At 35.2% G+C, this 19,862-nt stretch overlaps 1 protein-coding gene across 4 annotated transcripts in view; it reads right to left on the minus strand.

Moving 5' to 3' along the window:
- The window catches only part of PSMD14 (proteasome 26S subunit, non-ATPase 14), a 112,720-nt gene that overhangs the window by 12,717 nt on the left and 80,141 nt on the right, over positions 1–19,862 (minus strand). For all 4 annotated transcript variants that reach the window (XM_087920083.1, XM_026697157.2, XM_087920084.1 and 1 more), the window contains 4 exons: positions 16,954–17,025; positions 15,706–15,825; positions 14,757–14,827; positions 13,722–13,872 (listed from right to left, as the gene is read on the minus strand). In XM_087920083.1, coding sequence (XP_087776209.1) covers positions 13,722–13,872; positions 14,757–14,827; positions 15,706–15,825; positions 16,954–17,025 — 414 coding nt within the window. The remainder of the gene's footprint in view (positions 1–13,721; positions 13,873–14,756; positions 14,828–15,705; positions 15,826–16,953; positions 17,026–19,862) is intronic.

Below are 19,862 nucleotides of genomic sequence, written 5' to 3' on the forward strand. Positions count from 1 at the left end.
GTATATTTTAATATGGTTACCAATGTTAGCATGTTATATGAATTGTTTGCAGACATACTATTTATTCAACAAGCAATGATTAAAACAATGATGGCTTAGCATTTTATGAGCAATGATATGAATTGATAAGGGAAGGAAGAAAGCCCAATGGCAAAGCATTTATTTTACACTGCATATCCTGTGACAGTTGAATCATTGTTTAAGAGATAACAGAGAAAACGAATGGCCAAAGGCAAAACAACAACAGCAACAAAAAACACCAGTAGCAAAGGGAGTTACTTCTGACCTCCTGCCAGCATTACAACAACTGGCAACCCTCCAGCAGCTCAAGCAACTTTGGCCTTTAATATTATACAGTAGCATTAACTTGTGCAGAGAGAACCTGGGAGGGGAGGCGAGTGAGCATAATTTATGTATGTTTTTACAGATCACCCAATCATAATTTTAAGGGTCCTTCCCCTCCCCCACTCAAGAAATTTGCTTAGACTGAAATGTGTGAATGAATAGAACTTGATTCTCTCCTTAGCAGTAGTTCCTAAAGGTAGAAATTGTCTTTATGCAGTAACCCAATGCTCTGCATATTGCTGCCTCATGACCACTTTTGGATAACAGTTGCATTCCATGTGCCATTTCAAGAAATATGTATATGGTTATTATCACAAACAAAACTATTGACTAAATAATGAAGGGATTAGATTTATAATACAAAAATACTGACACTGTATTCCTTCTGACTTCCTGTTGGCTTCCTCACTGACTTTGCTTATTGGAAGCCGGCAGGGAGTGTCAAAAGTCATAATCACAATCACAATCACACAAATGCTATAATGACCATAAGTTTGCAAATACAACTGGTCTGAAGATTCTTAACATTTCAATGCCATGACAGTAATGGGTCCCAGTTTTTATATGCTGTTTTTTTTTTAGTTAGTACATTTGAGGTACCTTTATTTAAAACTTTTTGCGTTATGATGCACTGTTTGGCTAACTGAAGATTAGAAACAGACAGGAGAGTTTTAGTAGTATATGGATTGAGTCTTATGAATCTCCCAAACTCCTGAAGCAGCATTTCAGCCATATGTTCTAATTTTTGAACACCTGCAAATGCCCAACCACAAAGGAGTATAAATTAAAAGTAAGCAAAAACAGAACTAAATATCCTACACTGTAGTCCTCTAGAGATTTGCTGGATAAGAAATGACACAAATAAAGAATTTACTCAGAGGGGAAGATACAATTACTTGGCACTGTATCAGAATCACAAGGTGCTTTGTATTTTAGAGTACTACTAACACTTGCATTCGTAGAATGGATTAGAACTGACTGCTCCACTAGAAAACATGGAACCTATCCAAGACAGCAGTGTTTTATAAGAGAATTGTTTCTACTCAGATTTGAGCTCCATATGCACTTTTCACGATGAGCTATTTGAATGGATGCTAAATAAGTGGCCATGCATCAGTTTTGCAAGTGTGCTGGGATTACAGTGGCCCATTTTTACAAGGTCACTTTTAATCATTTTTCTGAGAAAATGCCTTCAGCCATCTAGTGTTCTGCAGTGGAATTTCAAGGAGAAAACGGTTTTGGAACACATACTTGAGATTTAAATTTTTATTGTGTAGAATATGGGCTAACAATTCTAAATACCAATGTTACTGCATCTATTTATTACACTATATTTTTGATCAGTAGTTGTATATGTTTTGGTGGAAGATGTGTTTATGGGCTTGCACTACAAAATGTTACTGTGCTCAATTCCTTACTCTTATTAATTTTTTTTATAAACTACTGGACAAAAGTATTACTTGAGTGACATTCTGCTTTTACTTAACAGCATCAATTCAACCCATAAGAAGGAACATTTTAACTACACCAAGATTAAAGGAATTCACTGCAATCACTATAGCAACTGTCTTAGGGAAAACTAACATGCTGAACAACCTGCAGCCTAAAATTAGATCTGGGACGCAATAAAAAGCATAAATGCAGCAACACACCCTACATTTTGATTTCTAAGCTATCTTATAATTGCTTTTTTTGCACAGTAAGAACAAATAAGTTCCTTCAGAGAATCGTATGAGAATAAATAGGCTCATTAATGTCCAGTACGCTAATGAGCAGTGGATGAAGGAGGTGTTAATTATGCTACAGTAAGATTCAAGGATAAAGCCCTGGTGAGCTCTTGGATATATGTTATAGCTTAAGACTTCACTAGGTTTGTGTACTTGGAAGTTCTTTGCAAAGCACAATAGCAATGTAGTAACCTTACAGTCTGCAAAAGAAATTTTTACAGGCAGTTGGATCACAGGGTCAATTGAAGGAAAATAAATTAGTACTGCTTTAATTTTGTTAGCATTTGACTGTTTTAAAATCTTAGCTTCCTTTGACCACAATATTTATATTGTGATTTATAAGATTTATATTGTGATTTATTAATATTTGATTTATAAGTGCATTAAAATGCAGCCTAAAGGCTTAATGCAAAATTACTTCCAAAGATGAAGAAATAAAGAGCTTCCTCTAATGTCATGGTGGGGAAAAGGGTATAGATTAAGGTAGCTTTTTATTATTACATGATATCTGCTCCTACAATTCTTCTCACCAACTGGACGATTTAATTCTGCCTGGTGCAAGTGCCTTGAGACTTTGCAGAGGTCACTTCAACAGTAGACAGCTTATAACAAAACCATTAGCGGTTTGGCTAGCTTAAGGAAACCTCTTACTTTTCTTTTTTTGTTTATTATCACTGCATGAATCTGCAGCATATGATAGTTTATAATTTCTCAGGCTTGTTAAATTCATGTTAAAGGTCTGTTTTCTTGTTGAATAAATTTTGTTCATATAATGCTGCCTATTTCATACAGTGAGTCTTTAATAGCACCTTTGGTCTATGCGCAACTCACAGATCAAAACAGAGGACTAAAATAGGGGTTGATGATGCTATTTACATGTGTGATTCCTGCTGTCTTCTTGTTAGTAGCTTTAATATAATAGAAGACCTTGTCTGTTTTGTAATTAACACATCTTTACTGGAGAGATATTTGGAAGTGATTGCTGTGAATATACTGGTTAGTAAAATAAACACAATCACACACCACTTTCTGTTATCAGACAAATTTGTGAATTGTACACATTATACTCCAGATCAACAAACTGTGATATAACAGCCAAAGAGAAGACACATTTATATAACCCTATATTTTTTTCCTGAAAACATGCATTCATTCTGACCTTGTAAATATAATTAGTTTGTAGGATGCATGGAATTAAAAAGCATAGATTGTTTAGTAATTGCAATGACTGCAAGTAGGATACCCAATATTTGGAAACTACATAAAAAAATCAAAACAACATTTTTATTTACATCTTGTTTCTTACAAATCATCACTATCTAGAAAATACTTTCTGTCTTACTTTCAGTTGTTATTCAAAATCAATTATCTACACCATCACTTGCCTTTGTCAAAAGATGGCTTTCAAACAGCTCTTCTAGTAACTTTTTCATCAAATCATCCATCTATTATTTACAAATCCATCTCTGGACACTGTTTCTAGAATAATATGCTTAATAGTTTTATTACTTAAAAATATTTCAGCAATGCATTTATTTTTTATAATTAAGCTTTTTCCAGAGGTATTGCAATTGACAAGTGCCCATATACCGCCAGATATCTATTTCTTAAATATCTCAACATATCACTACACTACTTTTTGGGGGGAGAGGGGGATGAGGAGGGAGAACAAACTCCTAATATGTGTGTAATATCTTAAGTGATGGACTGCAATCAGTTAACTTAGCACTGTTAGTTAGAACTGAAGCCCCTTCTAACTTCGCTGTATTTGCAGAAAATGTCCCCGAAGCCCCATAGCAAATAGAAGCTATCTTTTAAAAATGCATTAAGACGCTTTGCAATTCAAGCATCCAGCCATTGTTCATACACATTTATAAGAAAACAGCATTGTATAAGAAATCCTGTGTAAAGGCTATAATGTAACTATTGCCAGGTGTGGAAGGAAAAGTAATGTCCCATCTAAAATCTCCTTTATCACCTGCAACTGAACTGTTATCAACTGCTTAGTTGGTTTCTAGGTTCTTTGAAAAATTAAATGGAACTATGACCCTCGAAGTGCAGCTGAAGTTTATGACCACTTTGATATTTATGCTGGTGTGCACACTTAAAAACCGTGACCAAAGAACATCTTGGTCCCCTGTAAGCCCACAGCATAAAAAATTCAGAGAAATCTTACTTTTATGCCATTTCCAATGAAAAGCACTAAGAACAGAAATTGACTCATGCCAAATGCATACCACTGAATTGCTGTGATTGTGAGTTTTGAGGTCTTACACATGGTAATTATTTATAAAAATGTCAATTTTAGTTCTGAAAAAAAAAGATTCTTAGGAGTGCATACATTTTCCTTCTTTATCCTTGGAGGATTTGCTTGCTTTGGTCAGGTTTACTATGCAACCTGAATATCCAGAATGGAGAGACAACTACAGAATAATACATTTGGTCTGACAAGCAAAGACATGCATTTATAACCCCAAAAGCAGAAAAACCACAAGTTTCCAAGCTTTATGTCTTACCAAAGAGAGATGGATTATTCTACATCTCCCATGGTAAAAGGCATTTAAAAATTAATACTATTAAATGAAAAATGTACTCAAAAACTTTTTCATTTAGAAAAGGGAAATAAACCATTGCAGTTTAACAAGCAAAAATAACTGCCTGCTCTGAAATATACCAAATTGAGTGTTATTGCATTAAAAAAAACACCTTCAGCACAAAGTTTCTCTCTGTTTAATGAAGCATTCTATTTGGAACTTTTATTCGACTATCTCATATAACTATGCACAGTTGAGAAGGCAATAAAAAACCCAAGCATGCAATTATTATTTGTATGCCATATATATGTATATATTATCTATGAAATAATTACTAGAGAGAAAGAAAACATGAGATAAAAATGGAAGAGAAATAAAGCTGGAAATACACAAGGGCTTAATTCAAATGAACTTCCAACTGCAAATGAGCTGCAAACTCATACATTTCTTTATCTTCCTTCCCTCTCCACATGCTAACACAGTACACATTTTTCTCTGTTGCTTGTTTAGTACTAACCAAAGTTCGCCACAATGTCAAGCTTATTAGAGCCTACATTCCAGATGGAGAATCAGAAACCAGCCAAGTATAATTTCTGGATATGTTTCAGAATGTCCACTGATTCAGGCAAACATGGCAAACCACAGCTTAAGCTGAACATGTCAAGGTATGGAGGAAATAAGATTCTATCTGTGTGGATCCATACCTTCTGGTTGTTTTTTTTTTTTTTTTGAGAATATGGACTAATCATGAGAGATAAAACATGGTTATATAGCTGTGCATAATTACAAATGCTAGCTAGTACTTACTATCACTCAGCTGAAGTTCTTAGTAAACAAAATCTGTGAAATTGATACCTCCCAGTTAGACATCAATAAACAGATTCAATCTCCCAACTATTTATGAATCTCTCTTTCGCAAAGTGAGTTTCTCCCCCCTCCCCTCCATAATTCACCAAGCAACTTAGCCATTGCTGAGTGTTCTAGAGATTGAATTAAAGGTAGTCATCGACTTCAACAGTTTACTTAGTAACTGTTCAAAGTTACAATGGCACTGAAAAAAGTGAGTAATGAGCATTTTTCACACTTATGGTGGTTTCAGCATCCCCATGGTCACATAGTTTACATTTGGCTGCTTGGCAACTGACTCACATTTATGATGGTTGCAGTGTCCTGGGGTTATGTGATCCTCTTCGGTGACCTTCTGACAAGCAAAGTCAATGGGGAAGCCAAGTTCACTTAACAACTGTTTTACTTAACAACTGCAGTGATTCATTTGACAACTGTGGCAAGGAAGGCAAAATTGAGGCAAAATTCACTTAATAAATTTATCACTTAGAATTTTTGGGCTCAATTGTAATCATAAATTGAGGGCTACCTGTATAAGTTACTCCTTGCTCACAATTCTGAATTTGTCCAGTGTGTTTACTATATAATAAGGAGAAATAACATCAGATTCTCTGTCACTTTTTAAAAATGGACAACCCACTGATTTTGATTAGAGGAGAATATTTGTAGGATTGAAGGGTCCTTGATGTTTGCTGTGCTTCGTTGTTTTCTTGTAGACGGTTCATTACCCAAAGTAGATAACATAATCTAGGGAATGGGGTTTGCTCTCATTTTATATTCTAGTGGCTTGCTCTGTCAATGCTGGTGGAAGTGGTCTTGGTAGTTCTTTGGTTGGGCTATTTACTGTTAGCTTGTTCAACCAGTTGCTTGATTGGGATATTGTTTGCTTCTTGATTATCGCTCTAATGTTAATCTTGGTGTTAATCTTTGCTCATCTGGATGTTGATTGCTGGTGAGGGGGATGTTCTGGTCTTTGGTTTGCTGATTGTCTCTTCTGAATGGTATCTAGATGTTGTTTATGTCTACATGACATTGATGGCCAATTTGTCAGAGTGCCTGGCTTCCAGGAAATCTCTCAGATTTTTGGACTTGGCTTGGTCTAGGATGGCCACAGTTTCCCAGTTGAAACTATGGTCTAGTCCAGGGGTGTCAAACTCAATTTCATTAAGGGCCAGATCTGAGTTGTGTTTGACCTTGCAGCGCCAGGGTAGGCATGGCTGGGGTGAGCGTGACCAGCTCGACATCTCTTGTACTGGGGGCGCCTGTGGGGGCCCTCGTGCTCTGCCAGCAAAAATGGGCTCCCGAGCTCCATTTGTGGCTGCGATGTATGTCTTTTGATTCCCTTAGGAAGTTTTGGATAAGTTTAGTTGGTTTGTATGCTATGCTGTGCTTATAATAGTCTGTTGATGGATTTTGAGATGTTTTTGATGTATGGCAGTGTTATCCTTTTCAGTTATGCTGGTTGTGCTATATTGCATTGAGTGATCAGGAAACATTTTGATGAAGGTGTGTGGATATTCATTTTGTTGGAAGATGTTGCATATCTGATATTTCTGATATTCAGGGTTGTCGCAATGTGTCTGTGCTAGTCTAAATAGTGTTCTTACGCAGCTTCTCTTGTGGAGGTTGGGTTGTCACTTAGGTAGTGGAGCACTTGATAGGTGTGGATGGTTTTCAATAAACTTGTGTTGCCATTGCTATCTCTGCTGATAAGGATATTCAGGAAGGATAGTGTGTTGTTTTCTTCTTCCCTTGTGAATTTTATACATTTGAAGATTATGTTGATGGTTGTGGTGTGTGTTCTCTAGTTGATCCTTTTTTAAATTATGACCAAGATGTCACCTACATATTTGGATCCATATTGTGAGCTGTATGCAAAGGAGTGCTATCAATTCCAGGCATTGCATTATGGTCTCTGCTATGAGTCTTGAAAACAGTGATCCCATGGGTGTCCCTTTGTTTTGTTGACATATTTGTCTGTCAAACTGAAGGTATATGGTTAGGCAGCGGTTGATAGTATTTCTGTCTTGGTGTATTTGGTTATTTGGTCGAGTGTACTGTGGACTACTTTCATGGATTTTTATTTAATGTATGGCATATCATACATAGACTAGCAATATATATTAATGTTTCATTTAGATTAGTAAAACACAATAAAATAAAAATATTAAAAGGATCTATGTTCAAATATCAATGTCTAGGCTATCTAACCAATGAAGCACGGCATCATTTATTATTTTTAAAAAATCAGATATTGGACTGGTGTCTGCCCTCAGCGTACAGCCAGTCATGATGGGACATATAGTTTGACGTGGGATCCTGCTGTTACACTGAGGGGAGAATACTATACCCCAGTCATATAGTGAGTCCTGTCCACTGTCAATGTGGTAGTTCAAAGTCTGGCACCATTTTTGTAGAGTCATTTATGTCTTCCTATGTCTGAGCATTCCACAACTGATTGGGAATCAAATATTAAAGCTGTTGGGCAGATGTTGTGGGTTTCCTGGATTTAAGTCTTCCAGCTAATAAGTAAGGAAGGTCAGCATGGTAGGTAGGAGTTGCTCATAATTTTCTGTATTCTCTCAATAGTGCATCTTGCCTTCATAAAGCTGGCAACGCTATATGGCTCAGAACAGGAAGTCAGCATATCAGAGTGGTTTTAATACATCTACTTGTAATCCTCATGGTGTTGTTGAGTTTGGCATCTAGCTTACTAGCATGGCAGTTGTAAAGCCATACAGGGCCACAGTATTCTGCTGCGGAGTAGATCAGCCCTTGTGCAGATGATCGGAGGGTGCCAGCTGAAGCCCCCATTTAGTTCTACGTAAGGTTTGAAGTATGTTGCTCCTAGTATTGATTTTTGCTGTCATATTCTCCAGTTATATCTTATAGGAGAGAGTCTGGTCCAATGTTACTCCAAGGTACTTTGGATGGGTGTTATAAGGGAATAAGTTGTTGTTTAAGTAGAGCTTAAGTAGAGATGTTGTTCTTAGTAGACTCTCCAAACATGAAGTAGCAACAAGGGGAAGCCCAGACTAGAAACATTAGAGAAAGACATTGCAGAAAGCATTAAAAATGTCTTGAAGGACAGAGGGAAGATCTGTTACAAAGGCAATCTGTATACATCCAAAACTCTCCTGTTGGTTTGATTATTTGTAACTGTCAGCTGGGTGAAATAGTGCAACAGGGCAACAATTTTTGAATAAATATACTTCAAACGGGCTAACTTACAGAATGCATCCAAAATGTGGGATCCATAACACCCGTGGAATTGAAAATTGGCAAAACTGTGACTGCTTCGGTGCTGCGATGGTCAGCAGCAGTCACATGATCTTCATTTCAATGCTCCCTGATAGCTTCCTACAAGGAAAGTCTAGTGGGAAGCTGGCAGGAAGTCAGAAGTCACTCCTACTCTCACTGCCCTTTTTGCCCAACTATGGTCTTTCTGTTTCTCAGTTTAATAAGGAAATATCTCTGAACAGGTTACAGACTGTGTACTACTTATACATAAATGAAGTTTTAGTTCATACTAACAAAGAGATTTTCAAAAATGCTTTAGACAGCCTCTCCTTTTTATATGAAAATAAAGAAGAGAAAGGAAGCACATTTAGAGTTTCAAGATTCTGTTACTATGGCTTTTTAAAAAAAATAAAATTTATGTCTACATGGTCTCCGTTAGTGTGGTCTACTTGTGGGACTGACAGTAATGAAGGCTAGGGAAAAGAAATTAGCTGGCTCTGGGAACAAAGTGGAACAGACTGTGGATGGCAGACGGTATACCTACATTGAGAATCACTGAAGGTAGTGGTTGGATGGCTGGAGAGAACTGGAGAGAGTGTATGAATGACAAAAGGGAGAAGAGAGAATAGTTAATTGATTTGAGGGTAAGAAATATTGATGAAGGATTCTTCAGACATTGCTGCCCATCATGTCTCTAAACAGAACTATAGAGAACAACGTCTCTAAACAGTACTTGAGTTCTATGCAGAACCATTTTTGAAAGTTACATAATACATAACAGGACTGCTCATTTTACCAACAATTGGTATAAAGATAGACATTTTATTAAGAAGGGGACGTTTCAGCTCCTCCTTTCTAGTGAATGCTTCTATTGTCAGTATTTTAAGGATACTTCCTCTATATTTTAGAGACACATCGGTTTAGCGGGAATAAGATACATTTGGCTGAATTTTAATCAACACTGTATGTTGTATATATAGGAATATGGTAGATGAGGAATTTGCATCCATTGTTATATGCAAATCTCTCACCTGAATATTGAAGTTCAAAAACTTGTCATTTTCTGACATTGGGAATATATTACACTCTTATAGTATACTTACAGGCCAAAGAACTCTCCAGACCCAGACCAGTTATGTGCTAGCTGTACACAACTAATTAGCGAAGAGCTAGGTTTGGATGGGAGATCATAAGAAAGTGGAGTAGTTGATGAAGGCAAACATTCGGAAGCACAAAAAATTAAGCCTTAAGAAAAACTGAAGCTACAGGAATATCAAGAGACCAGATGATCCAATGTGACTTGGGAAGAAGCAAAGACATACCCAAGTGTGCACACTAGTCCTCAGAGCAGATGGCACACAACAGTTCTTGGTGTTTGCAGTTATGAATCAACAAGATATTTCTACAAACCATACTCAAGAAATCAATTCTGCCAAGAATCTTGTATAAATTCAGGCTTTGATGAAATGGAAGTATAAATTAAGATGGTCTATGAAATTGTGTTTGGTTTTAGAAGGGAATTTGATATATTTTCCGAAGTTATAGAAGTGGGCATATATTTTAGATTGTCATATTTTCAACGAGCTGCTTTCTTTTTGTCAATCTCACAGTATTTGGGACAATAACCAATTTGAAGGCACTCTTTGAACTTTTATCTGTACTTTCTTCCCAATAAAATTATCTTTCTGGATCTTTTCAATTCTTTGTGTGCTTGGGGCATCAAAGTGTGTGGTTTCGTGTTTCTTTTCTTATGACAATAATAGCAACATCACTTAGACTTATATACCGTTTAACAGTGTTTTTACAGCCCTCCCTAAGCAGTATGCAGAGTCAGCATATGCCCCCAACAATCTGGGTCCTCATTTTGCCCACCTCAGAAGGATGGTAGGCTGAGTTAACCTTGAGCCTGGTGAGATTCGATCTGCCAAATTGCAGGCAGTCAGCAGTCAGCAGTCAGCAGTCAACAGAAGTAGCCTGCAGTACTGCATTCTAACCATTGCGCTACCATGGCTCTAGTAGTAGATATTGGATTATAAAAATGAAAAAGCTGCTTCTATTTTTCTGGAAAAAAGAAAGGAATAGGAATTGAATTCCATCTTCCTCAATGTGATTGATTGCAGGAACCTCCGGGGTTGGTACGGCAAACTGAAGACACCTCCAGAAAAGTGGAGCTGACAACTGAAAAAAGACCAAGGAACCAGTGAATAAACTAATTCCATAGAAGTCAGTCTGAATAAGGTGAGGATGGGAGATCACCCACCCATGCTCCAGATGGTTGCTCCTTGTAAGGAGACCATAGGATATTAGTTTTGCACGGGATTGAGCACCGAGAGATAACGAGATCATCCCCCTTGCTCACAATCCAGCAGAGCCTTTTAAAAGACACTTCGTTTGGAATCTCACTTTCTACTCACTTTCAGAAATTGTCTATTAACCATTTTAAAGCTATTGAAGACCTTCAGAATGACAAATCTAAAAAGTCATCAAATACAAGCACGTTCTCTGATACCAGTTAATACTGGTACTTAGAATATGACACAAAACATCAGAAACATTAAAGAAGATCTTTGAAGAATGGAGCCAGAAATTAATAACTATGATGTCAACACTGTCAGTGATGTCTGTTTTTATGTATATACAATGGCCAAAATATGTTATGAAGAATGACAGGTGTGGAAAAAATACTGGAAGTAGAATTACAAATGACAGGCCAGGATAATGATTTGGAAAAGGACACTTTACTGGATATACAAAAATAAAACTGGCTAAAGTTTTAAAAATTAAAAGGAAAATGATTAACCAAGAGAATGACCAGGAAAATGTTTTCTATTAGAGTTATAAAAACGGCTTTTAAACTCTTGAAGGAATCTGTGCAATGGGATAAATAAGAACCGAAGATAAATCAAATCCTACAACAATATTTGAATTAAATATTAAGACTGTTAGTAGTAAAAGAACGGAATATAAAGTTTGCTTATTTGATAAAGTTAAATAAGACATGCTCTGCCAAAACGTTGTGGACTTTTTGCTGACATCAGGATTGGAAAGTTGATATTTTATGGATTTGCTTATAAATAAAGGAGTATAGAATTAAGGCACCATATGTTCAAGGTTATTTGGTAACATCGAAAGTAAATAAGTAACTAAAACACTCCTTGCAGGATAGGTAGAAGCACACACCGGCATTTTCTCTGCAACATTCTGGCCCAGTTCTAAAGTTTCTAGTGATAACACTCTAAATATAAAACTTCACAGCAATAATGTAGACTAAATGCAATACCATCAGGTTTGAGGCCTTGTCAGAAACAGAGTTGGCACAACAAGGTAGGTTAGGCAAAAATACTGCTGTTTCAGCTGTTACCTAATATTCATGTGCACAAATGAGCTGGAGAATATTCTCAAGTATTAATCTGATTCGTCAGGAGATACTCTATGAAAAACTTGTAGAATTCATTCTCCAAACATCTCTCTTATTAAGTTCAATTTAAAAAATATAGATATGAAGTTTTTAAGAATTCCAGAGAAATACAAAAGCTTACCTAATCAACTATAAATGTATCCAATCAATTATAAAAATGTCTAATGAGATGGGGTTATGTTAGCCAGCTTTATCAAGAAAAGTGAATTACAAAAAATGCCTGGGAATACAGACTAGAAATATTGACAATGCCCAAATGCTCACTGTAGTTGTCAACTTTTATATGAATCAATGGGTAATCTGCAATAGTACAAAAGCATTGCTTTGCATCATAGGAGAAATTTTGAAGCTGAGAAGTAATTTCTTTGCCTTATATATTTTTTCTCCTTTCCTAATATCATTTCAATCTGAAATGCTAAGTGTAATTTTATATTTTACAATTACCTATTTAAGTCACCTCATTTGAAGTTTTTTGTTGGGCAGAGGGATTGTTAACTGGACACACATATAGAAATATACTGACATTTAGAAAGAAAATTAACAGTTAACTTGGCCATATGTTGCTATTATTATACTCATACAAGTGATCATTTCATCCTATCAAGAAAGTGGCAACATTTATAGTTGGTTAACCAGCTTACGATCACAGATCCATTAACACAAAAACTTAAATACTTAAAATATTTATAACATTGCACAAATGTCATACATATTAATTGAATGACTATTCTGTAATACAATAGGAAAGCATGCTGAAACAAAACACCTCAGCAGTATTTTAAAGCAGTAACCACCTAGCCAATTTCTGTATGTTCTGTAGTTTTTCTAATCCACTCTCCCTGTGGCTGAGCAAAATCGAATTGCCTCTCACATTTGCAGACAGCTCTGTGAAGGTGATAATAGAGCTGCTCCCTGCTGTCATGAGGCAGGAAATAGGAAAATGGCATATGGGGCTAGAAAGAAATAAAAAAAGAATCAAACAAGAACAAAAGAGATTTCAACAAAGGACAAACTATAACCCAATATGCTTTGCAAGTTAATCTCTTTTCATAAGGATTCTGCATAATCATTCATCTGCAAACTTACCCTAAAATGTGAATGGTTGCAAAGTTGTTAGGGAAATTTTTATTTTGGAGAATATGCAAAAAGTACCCTATTCCATCTCAAGAATGAAGATTATGTATCTCTAGAGAAGGATTTAATCTATCTTGATCTGCTATTTCATTTTGAAAAGATTGAAGGTTTTACCAACCTAAATTGTATTTATAGTCTTGACCCTAAGATACAAATTGCATTGGATTTAATAGAAATGCTTATTATGTAGGAAAAGGGTTTTTTTAGTTTCTTTTTAACTTACCCATAAAGACCAAAGAGCTCTTCAAGAACAAAAGTACACGAAATCAAATAATTAAAGGAAATCAAAATTTTCTATAAAGCTCAAGTTATCTATATTTAATTTAAGCAGGAAAGGAGAAAGATAATTCTCATATTCTAAAGAGATGGTTGAAATAACACATTTTCCAATTTTTTCCATGTAAAAGAATCCATAATATATGATTAAAAAAGCATTAAAAGAGGCATTTCCCCCACTTAATAAAAAATAGTACATACCTTTCCTTTTACACTCTGAATGGGATCCACTACTACTGCCACAGCTCTTTCTGAAAGGGCCTCAAAACTCTGTTGAGTATTGATATCCACACCAGACAACCAACAGCCAAAACCAGGATGACTGTGATACCAGCCAACAACCATCTCAGGTCTGGAAAAAAAGGAGGCATTGGGATGATCAATTATTTGCAGCAGGACATATGAAAGGCAACAGTGTAACTTATATAAGAAAATACTAAGGTAAAAGAAAGCGCCAGTAGAAACATTTATATTTATGCTCACCACATTATAATAAAAACATGAAAATGTGGTGAAGAAGTGCTAGCATTAAGGGAGGTGTAGTAACAAATGCAGCTCAGGCTCTCAGTTTTTCATCCTGATGCCACACCTCCCATCCAATTTTTATCCTTTCCACATTCTGGGAAATATCTCCTCTGAACACACTAGAGCCAAGTTGGCTTTTCACTGCGGAATATCTATTTCAAGCATAGATGATAGGATCAAATGACATCAAAAGATTAAATATCAATTAAACCAGAAGTTGAGATTTGCTCAAAAAGCAATTTGCACTGTTCTGTTTGGTGGTCAAGACTTTTGTTAACATTAATCCTTATAAGCTTTTATATCAGTATAAAATTTTCAGCACAAAGATGGCACATTCTGTTGACACATTCCAAATGAAGTCCTGATTTTTTAAAAAATATTTGAATGTCAAATAATCTTTATTGGGTATACAGAACAGTGGTTGAAAAGTTGCAAAGGGTGGTTAGTTGTCCCTTTTCTATTGTGGTAATACAGAAATTTAACATCTTATTGAATATTGTAATTTCTCCATACCTGAAGAAAAACAGTGATGGGAATCTGAAAACGCTTATCTGGCTTTTGACAATATATTAAAGCCATTATTGAATGTAAGCAATCTATCATATAAAGAAGGAAGGTTATGTTTAAACACTAGTAAATGATAGGGCAGGAAATCAAGAGGACTTGGCTGATATTATAACATATTTTATAGTCAATAAAGAAAATCCTAACCTTCCAGTCTGTTTTAACATATCCAACATTTTGGCTTGAAACACAGGATCAACTGCCTCCACACTGACTCCCTGCATTTGGAAGCAGATTAACAAAGGCAATTTTAGGTAAACTTTCATGATCAATTCAGGACAGTAATAATATGATCTATTAATGAAGAGAAATGTCAGAAATCACAAAATTATTTCTTTTAACAAACACATTTAATCCATTTGTATTCACTGCTCTTTTTTAGAAGTGCACAGCAATTTAAAGCCTAGAAGATTTTATGAAGTGAGCTGTGGCTGCTTTGTCTAAGATCTACTTTGTCTACTTCATCTCCCACCATGTATCCAATCTAATCTTGCTTTGAGAGCAATTCAAAAAGTAAATCACCACTATTTATGGCCTTTAGCCAGTAGCTTTCCCATCAAAATACAGCCTTTTAATTAATACCCCAAGTTTATAAATGTAGTATTTAAATTTTTTTACAGATATACTTTAGAAGAAAAGAATGAGCTTCAGGAGTCGTCAAAAGTGGACTTAGTCTAGAATCTCTATGTGAGCACAAGAGGGCAAAGTCTGAAATCACCCCTCTTGAATGCTGTCCAACTTTATCTCATCTCAATCAGATACAAACTGTCAGTCTGAGAAGATCCTGTGCACAGACTTGAACAATAAACAATTAATTGGAATCTTCAAGTATGGGCTTGATTGTTTGCACCTTTCATATTGTTTACCATAGACTTTAATGCTTCATGCAACTGACAGCATCTAGTTACAAAACAACATAGCTATTTATGACTGGAGAAGTTATATAGAACATCAAGCATCACATTATTTATAAGTTTGGATATATGCACTGCATGTATGAATATTTTCTTCAAAAAAATAAGCATGTTGGGGAGGAACATTTTTGAGGTACAATTATAACAGTATTTTAGCACATGTGCTAACTGTAAGAACTCACCGTTCCTGACTGTGGCATAGCAAACACATCAATCACTCTGACAGTGTAGTCATCAACAAATTCTCCAAGCATGAGTCCCATAACTTCCATGGGAACACCAGCTCGACCATGCTTCAGCATCTGGAAAGATCAGAATTCTACTGAATAATATTTAAGGAACAGATGCTTGATTCTCTGGTGGTTTTTAAATTTCTTTTCTATTATATATTCATATTTTTAGAGCTATAAGGCCAAAAGCAACTTTCTCTGAAAACTCTATAGTATCACTTGTCTTACACAAATATTCATAGTAAACTATTATTCGTATAGCAAAGGACAATGGGCAGGCATGAGAATGGATCCTATCTCAGAAGATGATGCCTTTAAAAAAGAGAAAAGTGTATTTTATAAAATATATGATCCCTCCAATGCCTATTAGTTCTGTTTGCATAAAACAATCTATAAAATCTATGCTCAAAATACCTTCATTGGAAAAAGAACCCGGAGACCTACGAAGAGCACGACAACACCGAACAGTGAGACGCTGATGGGGAAAAAATATCTCTGCTTTTATAGCACAAGTGTCATCTCTGACCATAAAACTGCCCTTCTTTGATCAGTGTGCCAGTTATTGCCCAACCGTCTAACTGTCATAATCCATGCCTTGCTAGCTTCTCATTTAGGATCATGCAATATATGCCATATAATGGGGCTTATAAAAATAGCACCGTTTTACTTTGTATTCTATATTATACCGTATATAAAAACCATGAATAATTTGAATAAGTCACATTTAGAGGTTATGTGTAAAGCATCTATAGGCATGGAACGGATAGCTGCCCATACTAGTAAAATTAAAGCTACTTACCAGTATACCATCAACCACATAAAATATACAGTGGAGAAAAAAATGAAGGACAAAAAACTTATAAAGAGTTCAATAACTGAATATACTCATTGAATGCTAAGTGTTGAGCAATTTTTACTGGCCAGGAGGAAAAACTGAACGGAAGTAAATATATGACAAATAATTGTATCAGAAAGTAGCATTATCTAGATATTGCTTGACCACATCACTCTCAGCATCCTTTGCCATTGCTGGGAGCTGTACTTCTGCAACACCTGGAAAGCTTCCGGTTTCCCATTTCTCATACCTGATTTTTAAACACCTCAGAAAATGTAACTTTCAATATAAGACACAGCAAAAACATCCTGCTTATAATATATTCAGTGCTTTGCACAATACTTAAAAAACACACAAATATTTACCTTTAGAAGTGCAAGTGAAGAAATGTAAACTTGCTCAGCTGTGTCAACTGCAGGTGCATCTGTAGGAGGTCCCTAGATAAAGAAACAACACTCTATAATATATACAACTCCATTTTATAAATAAAATGAGCTTCATCTAAAAAGACACTGCAGGAATATATTCTGTTCTATTAAATGCAGAATTTTGAAACAAAAATGGTAATAAGCAATCTCAAACCCCTACTCTAATATAGAGGAGTTTCAACTTTTCCTTCCCTGACTATTTAAAAAGACTCATATGAAGAATATGGTTGTATTTCCTCCCCTGCACATATGAAAAGAAGCTTAGTAAGACACTGAACTATGAATTAGAAGATCTAATTTAACTCTGCATCTGTCATAAACTCCTAAGTGTTTTTCAGCAAGTCACTAGTTGGCTTCACACACTGCAATACCTCAGTGCCATAGTTTGATGAATAAGCATAATGGTTATTCCCATATATTAAGCAAAAACCTTACATGTCACATTGTATTTTAGCACAATACCTGAACCCTATCACTCTTAAGTAGCGGCCCTGCACCTATGAAGATTACACAGATCCTTCTCCCATTCATACAATGCTGATTACTATTTATACATCTCTCAATTCCAGTCAAATCTATTTGGTTGTGCAGCATTTATCTGGTCAGAATAATAATAATAAAAAATACATATTGCTCTTTCTCCCTCTCCCTTTCCTTCTCACAAACACACAATCTCCAATTAACTACATGTTTCTTACAGTGGTGTGAATATAAATGCTGCTAGGCTAGCATGATTAACTGGCACCAACACAAACACAATTTCCCTTTGCTTCATCAGTTTTTAGTTAAAGAGAACTTGGAAAAAGGCTACAGGAGCATTTTGCAGATCCATTGGTGCAGTGAGAAGAAAAAATGGACCTCCAATCCCTAGGCAGAAAAGCTGTGAACAAAATATTCTGCTCTTTGCTTTATGAGTAGCTAATAAAAAATTAGCACAATTGTCCCAGGTGTGAATGACGACCAAGGCCAAAATTATGTATCGTTCAAGTGCAGAATGCCATCTACAGTATTGCAAAATTAAAATTATGCAATGACTATAAATAATGACATAGTAGTACAAAATGATCTTTTAATTGTGATTTGTGACCAAGGATAACTTCACCAAAACCCACCATCCACCAATATGTGCTAATGATCAAGCATTCAATAAGCAGTTCTACTTAACACTATATTAGTTTGCTTCATTATATTTAAAAATATTTAAATATAATGAAGATCTATTTAGCCCTAAAATATCAATATGTGAATTTTCAAAAATGGATATTTACAAGAGATTCAAATAATTCAGCCCACAATTCAGAAATCCTGCTTTTAATGCCTGAAAATGACCTCACTCTAAATATTACAAATGAGAGAGTAGTTCATGGCAACAGCTGTACAATGAAACAGAAGTTTCCTGATAGCCATTATGAAAATAATTGCCACTGTTTGTGTCCTGAAAATTTAATGGCAAAGCACCATTAATAGGGAGGATGTAATATTTAAAACCATTAAGAATGTTTTATAAGAAAGGAATATGTTAGAAAATATAAAATTTAGTGACAGAAAGTTTCGGCAATTTTGATCTCTCCACATTATTGCTCACAACTCTGGAATACTCAGTTCTGTTTTCTCCTTTTATACACAATCATCATTTTCAATTAATTTCTGAAAAACAGCAGTATTACTGTTAAATAATCAATTGATCCTTAATATATTAACCGTACTATTTTCAATAATACTAAGTACAGAGTGCAACTTTTAATACTTCATTCTGCTAATACCAGTTTTTGAACTATTATGTTATTTTGTGTATTTGCTTAGAGAAGACGTTTTTCCCTATGGGTTTTTAAATATAACTGCTTTGCCAACACTGATGGATGTCAACAAAATTTCTTAATTTAACCACAACTTGTTAGTACATAACTATGTGCTTATTCCCTCTTCAATCTTCCAAAATTTCTTAAAACAAAATTTCCTAACATGCTCTACACCCATATACTATATTCAACTAGTTGATTTCAAATCATATGCCAAATATTATGATTAACAAGAAAAAACTAGATAGTTTCATTTGACATAAGCCCAGAGCCATTTGGTCAACAGGACTTCTCATTCTACTTATAGTGTTTAATCTTGAGGGTTCCTCAATCATTATTGTAGAATAGATCTAGTGTTCAGGACATAATAATGGCAAATGAATCGATTCCATTGGATATTGCCATTCCACTGGTATATGTTTCTCAGGTACAATTGAGATTCTTTTACTGTAGGCTTGCTTTTTTTTAACCTAGTCTTACATGTGCCAATTCAGCCATACAGCCTATCTGCATATTAATTTGAAAATATGCTGTATTGTATAAGAGTGCATAAATTGCTATCCCTATCACAGGGACACTTTTTTTCTGAATATTACTGTTTTAGAATGAATACTTTCAGAGCAACAACATAAATTTGATTCATTTATGCTACTGTTTTGAAGCAAAATTCTGGATATCTATTTAAACATAACTATATTTTAAATCTTCGGTCATGTAAATTGCTTATAGTTACCATCCTAAGTACAAAAGTAAATAATTTTTATTTTTGTAATAATTACTGCAGTAAGTAACAGCAAAATTATTTTTAAGAGACTAGAAGAAACACACAGATCCACCAAATTAGAATTAAGAATGATGGCCAGAAAATACTGTCTGTAGATAGCAAAACACATTGGGCACCCTTAGTTCCACAGAATGATGGATTATTTTACACTCTTCTGTATCCTATGTATAAGCTCACTGATATACAAGATGGCACATCTGTACACCACAAGCTGTAGAAGATTCTTGTGTTTTCTCCCCTATCTTCCCTTCCCAATTTACCAC

This window comes from Pseudonaja textilis, chromosome 1, assembly GCF_049901715.1.
Source record: "Pseudonaja textilis isolate UNSWEBS1 chromosome 1, rPseTex1.2, whole genome shotgun sequence".
NCBI lineage: Eukaryota > Metazoa > Chordata > Lepidosauria > Squamata > Elapidae > Pseudonaja > Pseudonaja textilis.